At 38.9% G+C, this 15,422-nt stretch overlaps 3 protein-coding genes across 5 annotated transcripts in view; 1 reads left to right on the top strand and 2 right to left on the bottom strand.

Annotated features, from left to right (window-relative positions):
• Window positions 1–4,098: 4,098 nt before the first annotated feature.
• Window positions 4,099–9,281, bottom strand: LOC130169749 (polycystic kidney disease protein 1-like 2). The gene is made up of 9 exons (XM_056376704.1): window positions 9,186–9,281; window positions 8,459–8,637; window positions 7,541–7,687; window positions 7,234–7,436; window positions 5,870–6,057; window positions 5,467–5,599; window positions 4,803–4,998; window positions 4,444–4,663; window positions 4,099–4,245 (listed from the first exon to the last, which is right to left on the bottom strand). Exons 1-9 carry the CDS (start codon window positions 9,279–9,281, stop codon window positions 4,099–4,101), a joined length of 1,509 nt encoding a protein of 502 aa, XP_056232679.1.
• An 86-nt stretch (window positions 9,282–9,367) lies between these two features.
• On the bottom strand, window positions 9,368–15,209 carry LOC130170955 (polycystic kidney disease protein 1-like 2). Of its 2 annotated transcripts, XM_056378688.1 has the most exons (14): window positions 15,095–15,209; window positions 14,374–14,564; window positions 13,606–13,713; window positions 13,409–13,434; window positions 13,297–13,330; window positions 13,126–13,187; window positions 12,942–13,004; window positions 12,667–12,825; window positions 12,456–12,565; window positions 12,217–12,340; window positions 12,011–12,130; window positions 10,439–10,658; window positions 9,968–10,149; window positions 9,368–9,840 (listed from the first exon to the last, which is right to left on the bottom strand). In XM_056378688.1, the coding sequence occupies exons 1-14, from the start codon at window positions 15,106–15,108 to the stop codon at window positions 9,535–9,537; spliced, it is 1,719 nt and encodes a 572-aa protein (XP_056234663.1). In that variant the 5' UTR covers window positions 15,109–15,209; the 3' UTR covers window positions 9,368–9,534. The 2 variants fall into 2 exon arrangements, with proteins under 2 accessions (XP_056234663.1, XP_056234655.1); XM_056378680.1 differs by having other exon boundaries at window positions 14,374–15,100.
• Window positions 15,133–15,422, top strand: part of dhodh (dihydroorotate dehydrogenase) — a 73,295-nt gene continuing 73,005 nt past the window's right edge. For both annotated transcript variants that reach the window (XM_056378730.1, XM_056378722.1), the window contains exon 1: window positions 15,133–15,243. In XM_056378730.1, the coding sequence (XP_056234705.1) occupies window positions 15,226–15,243 (18 nt within the window). In that variant the 5' untranslated portion in view covers window positions 15,133–15,225. The remainder of the gene's footprint in view (window positions 15,244–15,422) is intronic.

The raw sequence follows: 15,422 nt of genomic DNA, 5'->3' as shown, positions 1-15,422 counted from the left end.
TAATGTAAAATGTGGTAGTTGAGGCATTTGAAATTGAGAATGTAAGATAAAATCCACTGGCACAAGAGGCTGAAGAGTGAGACTTGGAAAGCAGTGGGAGTCTTTCTGCAGTGTTTGTGGACTCTTTACGAGTTTCCATGAAGTCTTGAAAACCGTATTAAAAGAACATCGAGAATAACCCACCACAGAATTTTGGTTTTTAATACTCAAGTTTAGTGTTTCCCGAGGGGTGTGCTCTCTGTGTGACAGAGCAGGACATTTTAAACTAGAAAAGGTCAACCACTCTCTAAGCCTTGTTTTGTTGAATAAACATATGTCTTTCAGTTACATTTCAGTTGCATTTGGCACTTTTGTCCAAAGTACTGTATGACAATGTAAGTGCATTGAACCTACACAACAATAGCTACGTTGTCAAAGACATTTGATACAAATTATTTGCGTTGACTTTGTAACAATCGTTCAAGCATGTCTTACATCACAGTGGTGTTTATGGTCAGCATGTCTGACTGTGTGGCCCAGTGACCACATTCAGGTTTATGTTTGAGTAAGGCCACACAGAAAAAGGTGGTTTGCAGGTCTTCATGTTATATAAACATCAGAGAGCAGTACTGACAAACTGACCATTATTAGCTTGACAACACCATCTTATTTTCACAAAGAAAGTCAATTGCTGTGCCATGAATGTAGGTTGAGTTCCTCTGTTGTGGTGGTGGTGTAAGAAAAAAGAAGGTGGTACAGTATGAGACCTGAACTGTTGATAACTGTGACTATGTTTCTCCTCTGAATTTACAAAGATTATTCCATTGAATGGCCAATCTAGGTGAGGCTTACATCACCTGGTGAACTAGGTCAGAAATGCTTTTCCTGTAGTGAATATAAATTATTAGAGCAAACACTTTTTCAAAAAACAACTTTGTACTTTAATTTTAAGTAGTTTAGTTGTAGTGTAGTTTTATTTTAATTACTGTTTTCATTACTTACCATGTGTATCTCTGCTACAAATGTGACAAGTTTGAAATTGATTGCATAACATAAAATATCCATACACATTATTTCAGATTAGACCAAAATACTAGCACAAAGGTGTGTGTCCCACATCACAAAGGTACTAAATGTAAAGAGAGTGTCCAGATACTGGTGCTTAAGTTCAGTTTAGCTGGAAGGTTGGCAGGAGAAAGGAATCATTAGTGGTGATGAGTCTGATAATTTTACACATCATCTAGTAATATCAGAAAGAATAATGTTGAAGTGTTTGTTTTACTTTTCTATCCTTTAATTCATTATAGGGGGGAGGGGGGGTCTTAGCAAACAATTTTATAGTTTGGAGAATGTTCCGTTAACATTGCGTGAACATTGGAAACATTTCTTGAAACTTCTCTAAAGGTTTCTCTAAATAACATTTAAAGAAGATTCCTGGAACCTTCTTTAAATGTTGCAAAAAAATGTGACCTTCAGGGAACCTTTAGGGAACGTTCCCTGAGGGTTACACCATTTGCTGGGATGTCTGTAATAAATATTTAGATTTTTTTGTATAATTTGTAACAAATTAGACTTTCATGTCATTATATGTCAGTCAGTTTGCAGTGGAAATATTTAGCTGCAGTGAAATACAAAAATCACATTCAATAATCTATCTCTAAGAATTGCCTTGATGAATTTTTACTTTGACCTCACCGTACTGGTTATAATAGCTTTTGTGATGTGATGAGGTTTTTTTAAACTTTCCAAATTTGTACAAGGTAGTGAGAGAAAGTTGCCAGTGTTTAGATGTGAACATTGAAGACATGCTGTAATCCCATTTCTACTCTAAATATTCTGATTGAGGTGTAAAGTATGTAGGCCTATTTATTATTATTTCTTTATTCAAGCTCACACATACAATACATACAGTATCAATGGAAGAAGAGCACTAAATAAATCAGTAATTTCTGATAAAATAAAAGCACAGGGAGGATGAAAGTCAGGAAAGTAAGACAGGACATCAAAGTGTCTGCAGACGTGTGTGTGTGTGTGTGTGTGTGTGTGTGTGTGTGTGTGTGTGTGTGTGTGTGTGTGTGTGTGTGTGTGTGTGTGTGTGTGTGTGTGTGTGTGTGTGTGTGGTGTGTGTGTGTGTGTGTGTGTGTGTTGTGTGTGTGTGTGTGTGTGTGTGTGTGTGTGTGTGTTCCCACTAAACCAAGAGCACAAGCTTGAATGCAGTTAGGTCTGCTGCATAAATCATTCAGAGGGGGGGACAGACTGAATTACACAGAAGTAGGCACGTATGATGAAAATTCATGACATGCACCTTCAGCATGTATTAAAGTGACGAAGGTGAAATGACAAAAAATGATCAATTAATAATTAGCCCCCCATACGTGCAATTACATAAAAGTACATTCCCATTCTTCTAAAAGTCTATGTTTGTGTGCGGTCGATGGTTGGCCGTCTCACACTGTGATGACTAGTCATGTTGACACCAGTGGCTGTTAGGAGTTTTCGAATGCTGACAATGTCAATGTTTTTTAAGTTGTTAGTAGAAAATCATTTGTACCGACAATAAATATCATAAGGTTTTATTATTTTCAAGCTAAAACAAGTGAGGTGTGAGAGACTTTGAAATGATAATGCAAGAATAAAATGCTCGACTTACACCCAAATTAACAAAGGTAAAAGTAACAAATGAATGAAGACTTTAAATATTATATATCTGTATAGACATTCAATAACTTTAGCAGGGCTACTATTCCATTACTTGTTGATTGTGTTTACATGGCTAGATTGACAACAGATTTTACTCTCAAAATAACTCAGAGCTCATGATGGACTTTACAGTTCTTGACATCTAAACCTGCTTGAATGCTTCTTCTCGAAGCTGTAAATGGATTTTACCAATCGTGTATGTTGACAATAAATGAACAGTGTATCTACGTATGAACCAAAGCTTTTTAAAATAAGCAACCAGAGATTTTTCTTTGTGTAGACATGTGTCATCATGGATAATAAAAATTACTTTACTAATTATTAAAAAAGCAACACTTCATCATTCAAGAGCGACATTTACCCGGACTCACCATTTCAGAAACCTTTCTCAGGCATTGAAACGCATGCAAAACACCAGAATGTGTTGTGCAATTTTATATTCAGGAAGTAAAACTTCCAATAAGTGCAAAAGAGTGTTTCAGAAGCGGCGAGGGAGCCATGGATTGAAGCTGTGCCCATCGAAGAAGACAGCTGATCCCGCTAAATGCAGTTTGCTCACAGTGTGTGCCTGCCAGAGAAGAGGCTACACCTTTCTTGTTGCTCTGTTAAATGGAGAAGACAGCGCAGTAAGACTCACAATACTTAAACTAAAGGAACGATGCACTGATACACCTGAGAAAGAGAAGTCACTTGGGAGGAGTAGAAAACTAAAAAGGGTCACCAGTTTGGAGTTTCACTGTTTCAAATGGTCATTACATAACAGCTCTCTGCAGTCAACTTGAAACAAAAAGGAACGGATGCATCTGTCTGCTTTATGAAATATGTACTTATAGTTCTTGTACTTGAGTAAACAATTTATGTGTTAAATTAAAGTTAGAGCCTATTTTTTTCAAATATTACAATCCAGTATCTCAGGTTTGTTTAAAGAATATCCTTAGATCCTTAGAGTGCTACTTTTTTCAGCCTCAATTATCTCCTGTATTATATATTTTATAAAAGCCTTTTGAAGTGAAAAGCTCTTAAAAAATGGATTTTATTTTGAAGTACATGTAGCCTTATTTTTATTAGCCATTTTACTTGCATCTACCCACTGCATTTAGAAACAATGCTAATGAGAAAGGTTGGATTGACAACAGTAGAGTAGAAACCAAAACTATGAGCTTAGGAAAGATATTGATTATACCAGCTTTGAGGATGATGAAAAAACATTAAAAAAATAAAAATAAATAAATAAAAATCCAGATCAAAAGCTACTACACTGGTTGCAAACATCGCAGGCAGCATCTGGACACAAGACAATACTGAAGACAAAGAAAAGAAAGAGGCTGCAGGCTTCTTACATAATGCATGAAACATTGTTCACAACAATGTTCCCAACATTGTTCAAGAGCAAACATGAAACTTCTGACTTCCTACCAGCTAGGAGCCTGTGTACCCCAACCTGTTCTGGTAACAGATGAGCTGCGTAGTGTTTTTCTTACCTAACAGCACTTGCTCAATTTCCTCACTCTCCTCCACAGCCACAGGTTTCAGCAGCACAGCAAAGAACACAGCAATGCCTATCACCTGTGAGCAAAAACAAGCCACAGAAAATAAACACAGAAATAGGTAAAAGAAAAAACAGAAAAATAGCCAGAGATCTTTGAAACTAATATTTTACAGAAAGCAAATTATTCTAAACATAGCCGTATTATCTCAGTTACTAGAGTGAAGTACTGGGGTTAGATCAGTTTGATGCAGTTAAAATTTCCCATCTTCACCAACCTTGAGAGGCTGCAGTATAAAGATGCTCTGGAAGAGGGAGAGGCCCAGAGACATGACCCACTTGGTCGACTTTTCTTTGCCGTACTGAAAGCCGTACAAGAGGGTGAAGAAAGTGGACACTCCACTGATAGACAGCAACAGGAACCAGCCCAAAAACACACACCACCAGGGCAGCCAGCAGCCTCCTGACTTCTTCTTCTTCTTCTTCACAGGAGGTGGGCTGGGCCAAGCAGAGGGAAGGGAGGAAAGAGGAAAATGAGGACGACATTCGAGATTTTCCAGTTAAGTAAAAACAGTGACATTTCTACTCTATCCAGATATTTTTGTTTTTGTGTTTGTGTGTTGGCCCGAGTGCTGACCAGTTGGTCAAGTGGCTGCTGAAAACCATCTCAGCCTTGCGGACCAGCAAGTTGGTGATGTTGAGGGCCTGCTGGTACTCCTCTGGACTTGGGAAGTTTTTTCCATCCAATTTTTCCAGGCCCATCAGGAGGTGACAGAGACCAGCTAGGAGGAACTTGCTGCAGTAGACCCAGTGGAAGTCACTCTCAGTCTCCCCTGTCACAGGATTACACAGACACTTGCAGGTAATTACATTTCTCTGCACAGCATGGCCATTCTAGGTCTTGAGGTTTCTTTCTTTGAGAAGAGAGGGTGTATTTTTACCTTTGCTATACAAAGCAGAAAAATGTTGCCTCCTTGACGGGTCAGAGAGAGGGAAATAATATCCCTAAAATGATAGGTTCCAGTAGTGTGCTATCGGTGAAAAGGTGGGCTTTAAAGTCTGGTGAATATATCTGAGCCCTAACAGGACACAATCATGTTTAATGTAATTCACTTGTCTGTTTAGCTCAAGCACCACTTGACTATCTCGCCCCATCTGAGCCCCGAGTTACTGTGTTCAAATGTTTACCTAGATTGTACAGTAAAATACAATAAAAAAACATTTTTTAACAAGTCATGATAACTGAAGGGAATCAACATTTGTTATTTTTCTATTAAGAATAAATAAATAAAAATAAAAACCTTGCATAAGCTGGATGAACTCATGCACCCTGTCCAAGGCAGGGCAGAGGTCAGTGGTGGACTCCAGTGTGTTCGTCCCTGACATCTTGTTCCTTGGACTTTTGCTCATCAAAGAAATCACCTCCTCTGTATCCTAGCAGAGATGCACAACAAATACCAAATGCTACATGTAAGGATAACTATTTGATCAAATGCATAGAAAAGTACATATTATATGGTAAAAGGTCAGTTTATGTCAAAGCCACACAGGGCACTTAGAGTAGCTCCAACATAAACTGAATGTAATGTATTTCTGGGCTTACAAACACAGTGATGAGGAAAATATAATTATGTATTATAATTATATAATCAGAGTTATGCACAAAACAAGTCACATAATAAAACACTGAAAACACTCTCACACCTTCAGAATAGTTGGTACGGTAACTGGGCGGGGTCTCAAGTTCCCCTCGTAGTCGTCTTTTTTAGATTTTGAAATGATGCGAGGTCGGATGCTTCGGAAGATGGTGATGATGAGGATGTTGATTGGGAACATGAGGAGACCACTCTCCATCCCCACCATGATTTCCTGCCAGGTGATTTGCAATGAACCTGGACAGATGCAAGTGTAAAATGTAAAATCTCAGATTCACAAAGAAAACAGCAACTGTAACAGTCCCCGAGGATGGTGTTAGTGTAAATCTGACTATAATTATTACTTTCTTTTGCCTGCAGGTGGCGTTATCAACGTTTTACTGCTCCTGATCTGACAATCACTAAACAGCTCCCTCTTGTGGACAATCTGCATTCAGCTAAGAGCCTGTGTATATTCTCATTTGTCCAGGTCATAGTATCCTAAAGGAGTTTTTTTAAATCGAAAACAACTGGACTAGGTTATTTGTCTGGGAAGACGTTTCACCTCTCATCCAAGAGGCTTCATCAGTTCGTGTACGCATCTGACCAGGCTAGGACTGGTCCTAGCCTGGTCAGATGCGATAGATAGTTGTTTTCGATTTAAAAAAACTCCTTTAGGATGCATTCAGCTAAGTGTGAACAAGCGAGTTTGTGAGGTACAACCCAGATGCATTAGTTGCTTCTCAACTGTTAAAAAAATTACACACAATAATCATTGTGATTGATTCTATGAAGTCCACCTAACACTGCCGATTAAATAAACCCTTATGTATACACACTTTGCATGCTGTTGGAAAAGTTTTTGTGGTGCTATTAGTATGCCTCTTCAACACCTATGACCTCTGAAAAGCAACAAACAAGCTTGGTATTATTATACAAGTTTGTAAATGCGGCTCTATTCCCTCATCCCACACATGTTCTATTCATTCATTGCTGGGAACCTGCACTGACGCCTCCATAGCTGAAAACATTTCACTTGTGCACGTGGAAGTGGAATTGCTGGAGATTATCCAATATATCAACAATATCAACAGAGAGCTAATTAACTTGTTTCTTGAAATACACCCCTTTGGCCCCGCTCGCATGGCTGGCTTCATGGCCTCAACCTTTTGACCTTTCATCCAAAACTTTGAGACCTAAAGAAAACCTCTCATTATATTACATGTCGTACATGTGTCAATCAATATAGTGATTTTCTTACATAAGTGTGCGTTTATTGTGCAAATGGCCAATGGTTTTCTGATGCCTAAAACACAATGATTATTATTATGAAATTAGCATAAAGAGTAGTTTTCCCTCTTGAATGAAACCCTGCTCTTCAGGCGAGTAAAGCTTAGAAACTAACTGAAAATAATTTAAGATCCTGTAGTTCACCTAACGCAAAAAGTACTGGGGAGTTCTCATCTGTAGGAATGTTCCAGAAGGCGATATTGATGGCCATGGTGCAGAGGAGCAGGCTCATGCAGCAAGAGACCCTCTGGGCACGTGTGAACGGACTACGTGAGGGAGGATCCACTATGGACACCCAGATGTGTTCATCCCTAAAGCCAGTCGATGTTCTGCTCTGGAAAATATTCCTGACAGGGGAAAAAAACAGAAACCCATAATGACACTTAACAACATGACTTTGTCACGAACTGAGTTAGTTTATTTCAGCAGTGAAAAGTGGCCCGACTCTGACCTGAAGCTGGCAATCTCGTTGTTCTTTGCAGCATTGAAAGTTTTCTTGGTCATGCCGTCTCCGCGGTCAGCACTCAGCCAGCAGCCACAAAAGAAGTGAAACACATGTCGTGTTTGGAGGTCTTGTATGGTCACCTTGTTTATGTACCTTGTTATAAGGGAAATTCATTACACATGTGTATGTATGTATGTGAGAAATGCAGATGTTGGACATTATTTCAGCTGCACTGAGCAGGTTTGCAAAATGGGAGCACCAAATGACACAAGACATCATATATTTGCCATATCATGAGTAAAGATAGCATCAACCCCTAATGCTGGATTTGGCATAGTACTGTAACTTATTGGAAGTACTACAGTGCTTTACATATGTGTTTGTGTGATTGCTTATTACCTTATAGCTTATTTCTATATTACACTATAGTCAAGATCTATTCTCCACCAAAGTATGTGTATGCATGAGTACAGTATGCCTGTTGCCTAAGAGTAGTATTCAATGAGAAGTGATAACAAGTTGGTGCTAAATGATGAGGCAGGCCTGACATTTTAAAGTGTTACTGTGAGGAAGCCAGGAAGCTGTTCCATAGAGAGGCAGTAAATGCTTCCTGCACACGTCAATAACACCGCGGTTTACAGGTTTACACTGATGCCTGCCAGTTATCCACATGTTCAGTGCAGAGCTGAATCAATCCAAGCATTAAAAAACACAAGACTATTTAAGTATCACTTCAAGGTATGACCTAAAATTGACATAAAGGTGCTAGTAAACTTCATTTATACTTGTTTAAAAACCATTTACACCATCTTCAGATATCTACCATGGACAGCTTCAGGAATTTAACATTTCTGTGCCCTGAGATGGAGTAGTTGTAAATGTATTAATTGTTATTGAAGTATGCTTAGTCTCAGCCTCTAGTACCATGATGGGTGACCTCCCGAGTTGTCGTGCTGCAGCCTGACGTTTTGCACTTCGCCCAGTGGGAAGGGAGTGGACAACAGGAACATATCGAAAGCTCCTCTCTCAAACACTGGCTTATCAGGATCTGTGAGAGTGTGTGTTTCGCTCTCTCCGTCGGAGCCAATCAGTTTCACTGTGACCTATAGGATCACACAATGTACTGATGCAGCAGCACTGGTTTCACACATCAGTGACCTGAACCACGATAGTGTAAAGGCCCACAATTGTGTGCACTTAACACAACTGTCACAACCATTTTCTAAAGCAAACCATCAAACCTCATCCCATGATAATGCAGTTGGGGAAAGCATGGATTATGAAGACTATTCTTTAACATTAATAAATATAAAAATATAATATAATCCTTAAGATTTTAATGCAATTAGACAGCATTTTTGAGAAAATGTGAATATATCCTTTAAGAAAACTATTATGTTCATATTATTAATGTCAAAATGGCCAAGTTTGCTTGTTGTTTGCCTTCAGAATTAGATTGGTAGCATTCTGTAGCATGTGGATGCTAACAGCTGTCTGAAGGTGGGAAAAATACATTAATCTGAAGGATACAATTTGTACAAAACTTTAAACCAACATGTACCCTCACTGAAAGGATTATTCTATGAGCTATTTCAAAAGAGAAATGAAAAATAAATAAATCATATTTCTGTGAATGAAGAAAGAGTCTTACATTGGCAGTAGTCCCAGCATTCTTGCGATGGCCAGTTTGGACACCTATCAGATAGTTGTACTGAGCACCTGGGTGGTTGTCCTCCAGCAGAGTCATTTTCCTCTAATAATTCAATATAAAAACATCGTGGAGCATAAATATAAATGTGTTGGAAAAAAACTGTTTTATTGTGGGAGAAGAGTTTAGTTTCCAAACAAAATATTTACCATTCAAAAAAAGACATTATAGGACATTATGGCTTGATGGTAGGAGATTATTATGCTTATAAATAGTTCATAATCAAGAACAGAGTATAAGTTTTTCTTATGTGACCTGATGAGTTTCTGGTAGCTGAATTGTTCCTACATAGTTACACTGCATTCTGACTTGACACGACGCACTTAATATGAAAAACACAGACAAAAAGACCAGTTTTATGACTGACCTTAGAGCGTGACCTGCGGTCAGCATAGCAGGCCCATATCAGAGTGATCAGGTAGAGGCCGAAGAAAGCGCACAGCAGTGCCAGTACCACATAGTTCTGAGACACAGTGGAAAACAGCTCTCCTGTACGCGATATGTCCACGTAGTTCGGCATCACAAAGAAGGAGCTCCCAAACAGAGTGAGGTGGTCACACAGACACTGTGTACGCTCCGGAGTGCTTTTCTCTCCCACCTTAGACAACGACAGCTCATCACTGTCTGATATGCAACTAGATCTGGTGCAACTAGAATATTAGAGTACATGCAGTGCCGAAGCAATACAGCCAGGTTTATCACACTTTATCCAGATGGAAACTCACCTGGCAGCCATCTATGCTCCATAGCTCCCTCTCTATGTCCCAGTAAAGGCACTTGCTCACAAAAGAATTGATACTCAGAGTCAGGCCTGGCTCCCATGTGGAATTATAGAGTCTGGTGTCAACATACCAGATACCAGGAGTCTGCGCTAACATCTCTGGGGTTATCATCCAGCGATAGTCTCCTGTAGCAAAAAGCAGCTAATAATGACGTCATAATCCAATGAAACTTGCTTTATGTGACAGTGTCTCTGGTCATAGCAGATGTGATTTTTATATTTGATATATTTATTAAGAGAACTGGGATCACATACATTTAAGACATCTGGATTATTCTGCTGCTACAGATACAGAGGCATTTAACATGTGAAATCACTCATGAATGTTAAACTCAAGTAGTAAAAATGACAGAACTCAGAGGTTTGGGTACAGTGGTACAGTAGTAGATCAACACCTGCTAAAGTTGATGGTTACCTGTTGGGCTCAAGATGGCTGTGGCGTTAGAGAATGTAGGGGAAGGAGGTGACCCATGAGACAAGGTAAGAATCAGTGACACATTGACATTGGGAACCGCACTGAAGATGATGGTCATATCGGGGTCTGAGATGTTGATCATGTTCACTGCTTTTGTGTCTTTCTCCAATGCAACAGTATGATTAATCAGCGCTGAAGCGTTTGGACGAGGCAGAAAGATCTGGAGAAACCAGGGAAAGCAGGTTTAGTGTCATGATACAAACAAAGAACATCAGAGCGTCAGACAGCAAAATCTTCACATATAGAACAAAGAACTGGCAGGGAATTCTTTTGTATGGCACAAAATACTAACATGACTGTCTTTCTCTAAATTGAGCCTTCTAGTAAGAACCATCATTTCTTCTTCTTCATTTTAATATACTGTATTAAAGTATTACATTAGAGCCAATCATATGTTACATTATGTTCATCCAGAAGCTAAAAAACAGTATTTCTACATAAATTGTGTGAGCTCTGTGAGGGTGGGTGGAAAGTGAGATTCATTTTCTTCCTAAGTTGTAAGGAAAGAAGGAAAGATACACATTATCTATTATATTCTATTTATATTTATTAGTCTTGACTTTGATATAATAAGCATTTTACAGTAACATTTATTTTATTAGTAGTATGCATAATTTTGTTGTAGACATGAAGGCTTGGGAATATGATTATGTAAGTTATATGAATTGGTATTTTGAATAGTATCATGTGTAAATATGTGATGTTTTGTTAACCAGTTTGGACTGGGCATATATATATATATATATATATATATATGTATATATGCATGACAACAATAACAATAAAAAATCTTCTTCTTATTGGTAGAAACTGTAGTGAATATTCCTATTTTCTTTCATATTTTCTCTTCCTTTCTTCACTGGCATCACTTCCCTTACCTCACTTCCTTTCCTTTTCTGATCACTGATTGGCTCATGGTTTCACCCTTACCACCCAACATTTACCTGATTGAGTTCACCTGGTCAATCCAAGGTTATTTAAAGACTTCACTCTCACCCATTCATTTTTTTTTTCCACCTTTGCATGGGGTGGGAGTTCTGATTCAGCAGCTGTGTGCATTCTTCTCTTCCATGTATTCTGACTCGGTGCACATGATGATTCACCTTTCATTCTGAACCTCCTACAGAAATAGTATATTAACCACTTTTCTCCCTCAATTTCGGAATGGACAATTCTCGTGTTTTATGGTGCTTTGATTGCTAGCCCCACTGCTGATCCAGGGAGGATGAACACAGTAATGTGCTCTGATAAACAAGGTGTCACAAAATGATTTTTATCATCTGACAGAGAGGAGCTTCACTTTCGGCACTCTGACTTTCCTTTGTAATAACACTGGCTTTTGTAACATCTCAATCTCACCATTTTCAAAATTGCACTGAACAGCCCTAGAGAGACACTGTAAAATCCAATTGTCTGCAGGTAATGCACAAATACTACCTACCTTCAAAAAAAAAAAAAAAAAAGCACTGCAGTTCAAATGACACAATACCCAATTCTCCTTACTGGCTGTACCTCTATCATCTCTGTCAGGTTGGTCAGCTTGATGTCTGAGAGTCCATTGTTTAGTAAAAGGCTGCAAACAGTTCCTGAGATGTTACTAGAGGGATGGGGATTCCTTGAGAATGTAGTCATCTAAGAAGGAGAAAAGCTCTTTTAACAGGCTGTAGATGACAACAGAGAGACAAACACAAATACACACGATGATAACACACACAGACCTGAGCGATGATTGTGCTTGCATCTCCAAGCTGACCCTGAAGTGCTGAAAATGAAGGGAGTTTGATGAACTCACCATCTTTCTCTGAACCCAGCACTGCATTGTCAAGGTCAGCAGGTTTGCGACTGAGGGAAGGGAAACAAAATTGGAATATATAACAGTTTACAAAAGTCAAAAAGAAAATTACAGAGACAGTGGGATATAAGTTAGGTGAGTGATATTCTGAAAGGAAATACCAACCTGCTCTGGTAGATGTTGCCTGTTTGGTGTTTGATGATTAAATCTTCTGTACCTGAACCCAGCAGCATAGCGATTGTGCGAAAGATCTTAAAGACCTCCTCAAACAAAGACTGTGGGGGGGGGGGGGTGCACAACATTACCTGACTGTACGAGCCACAATGACTGTGTGTGATTGCTTGTGTGTCACAGTCTAACACTCTTTTGAACTTACTTTATGGTTCGGGTTAGTCTTGATGTCACATTTTTTCATTGAGAGCAGGAGGATAGCAGTGCTACAGTGGATGATGTGACTCACAATGTGATCGTCTTTCTTAGCAAATGGTTTAGTCAGTTGTTTAGTACCTTTGAACAAATACTCAATGAATTTGTCCTGTGAAAGGGAAAAATAGACGCCATTACACACTGTCAGCATAAAAAGAGGTGAATATTGTGATAGCAATGATTTAGCCAGAGTTTCCACAGGCTTTCCAAAGGCAAGGTACCCACCCTGTTGTCATTTGTTGGCTCCCCTGGTGTCATTTCCATTCGCAGTAGTTCTTTATCTGCTTCCTGTTTCCGGCAAAACAGAACTTGTAAACTTTGAGGCATTATTAACAACTGTACTATTCAGTGTTCCTCATAATTCATGGGTCAAACAGTCTGTATATAAGATCTACGAGGCATCTCTCACCTCGAGGAGTAGGGTAATGTTAGCGGTGGATAAACGCATGGCATCTACACTCCTTTTGAGTCCTGAAATCAAAGTGTGCACGTTAAAGAGAGAGGCAGATTATGACGGTTGTTCTTCACATTCATTGTTGCTGGAACTGCTGATCAAATATAATGTTTCAGTCTTACTTACGAGATCTGCTTGCATGACTTGGCCCTATTGTATTCTGCGAAGAAAACAACATGAATATTCAGTCTGGATGTTTATCTGGCTTCCTACTGACAGTGTGCAATGTATCTCTTACCTTTGTATTTGTTGAAGACTGCAAATCTTTAAAACAAGAGTGACATTTTAGAAACTGCATATTGAATATGAAGTGAAAGAAAAAAAAAGAAAAAAAAATGAAACTGTAATACACTTCCTTCTGTTATAAATGCAAGAGTAGACAGGAAGAAGGAAGGATGGCGGTAAAGCAGTGATTAGGAAGCTGTTGTTCCATACAGTAGATGCAGAGGAAGCCTCGTCTCTGGTTGCAGTCCGATGTAACAAAGAGCTCAAGGGGAGTCAGCTTCATGTATGTGCAGTTGGATTCTGAAACGTCACCGTTTTCTGTTTTGGAAAGAAGTGTTTGTGCCACATAGACACAAGAAAATTTCATTACCCAAAATCCAATGAAGACAGAAATTGTTCGGGCTTTTTAGACAATAATGAAAAATGCCCATCACAAGTTCCCAGAGCCCTGAGCTATGTATTATAATTACTTGTTTTTTTCTAACTAACCATCCAAATCTAATTATATAATACTGATAAATGTGGCAAATCTTCATATTTTAGAAGTTGGAAGCAGAGATTGATTTGGTATTTTTGCCTGACAGCTGAGTTTGACCTGATAGTGGGGTTTACATATAGCTTATGTAAGACAACACTGTGTGGTAAGACAACACTGAGCTCATGCATTTGAGAAGTCTTATTTTTTTAGATGTTAAAAAATGTTAGGAGTCAGGATTTCCTAATGTATGCCATTTTCTCTTTAAAATATTGATTTACCTTTATCCACAATGCCTCTGATCTTAAATCAAATGAAATAACATGAAAAGAAAAAAAAATGTCTTGGGCTCTCCATCACTCTGCATGTGAAGCCTGTGGCAGGGGTCTCAAATAGACGCTGCTTGATTTTGAGGATGATGAGGCAAAAACACAATAAACTACAAAAAAAAAAAAAATACTACAACAATAGATATGTTGTGTTTGTGTGTGTATTTTACTCACTCATGGCAGATTCCCCCTGGACCCCCTCCCCCAGCCACCATGTGAAGTTGTTTCTCTCTCTGGTGATGTTGTTCAGGAAACCTTTGGTCGGGCTGTTCATCACCTCCAGGAGGTCCCCTCCTCGCTTTTCACAGCTGCTCCTGGCTTGGAACCAGCTTTTTGATTCCTCAACAAACTCAAAACAGACATTCCTGAAAACAAGATCACACAAGGCAGGGAAATCATTGCCGGGACAAGCCTCAGACATTTCAGGTAAAGGTAGAAATCCAGCTGAAATCCAAAAAAACACAGAAGTTCGGAGTAACAAATCCATAGTTATTATAATGTACAGAGCTAAAGCACATAGTGCTGTAGGAGCAGAGGCTGCAACAGCAAAAGAGTAAAATCATTTCCGTCAGTCACATGGAAATTAGAGAGCTTTCTCCAGAAAAACCCTGCATATGTTCTCAATACATTAGGAAAATCACTGCAGACACTCAAACAAGATGCAAAGTGAAGGAGGCACTTGGCGTCATCAAAGGTCACACAAGATGAACCTTTCATCTGCAAGTGACCAGGGCCAAGTTTCACCTTTTTATTTGCTTGTCAACATGATACATTTATAGTATAGTACAATATATACTTATCATGAATATTTTATAATCATAATTTCATAAAAATAAAAAAAATCCCCCTAAATATTCACTGTAGTCATATTTTACATCTTGATGAAACATCTTACATGAATCTCTGCATCTTCTTCCCGACCCACGCTCATGATGGAAATATCGCGAGAGGACGTGGAGGAAGCAGCGAACACATGGGTTTGTGTAACAGCTTCATACAGTGAAATGCAAGGACAGACCTGTGTCCATGGCGGGACATCTGAAGGTAATTTCAGACACAATCTCATATTCTTTGTGTTGCAGAATCAGATCATTTGAAAGGACGCCACGTGACAAGACGTGACAGCTGTGTTCCTGTTTGCTAGCTCGGTTGCTTCGCCGAAACGTGACATTAAACCAGGAAACACTGTAACTCAGCTTTCCTGTGTCTTTGTATGAAACTAT

This window comes from Seriola aureovittata, chromosome 1 (assembly GCF_021018895.1).
Source record: "Seriola aureovittata isolate HTS-2021-v1 ecotype China chromosome 1, ASM2101889v1, whole genome shotgun sequence".
Lineage (NCBI taxonomy): Eukaryota > Metazoa > Chordata > Actinopteri > Carangiformes > Carangidae > Seriola > Seriola aureovittata.
The sequence above is the reverse complement of the archived record's forward strand: the minus strand, read 5'-3'. Positions and strand labels throughout refer to the sequence as shown.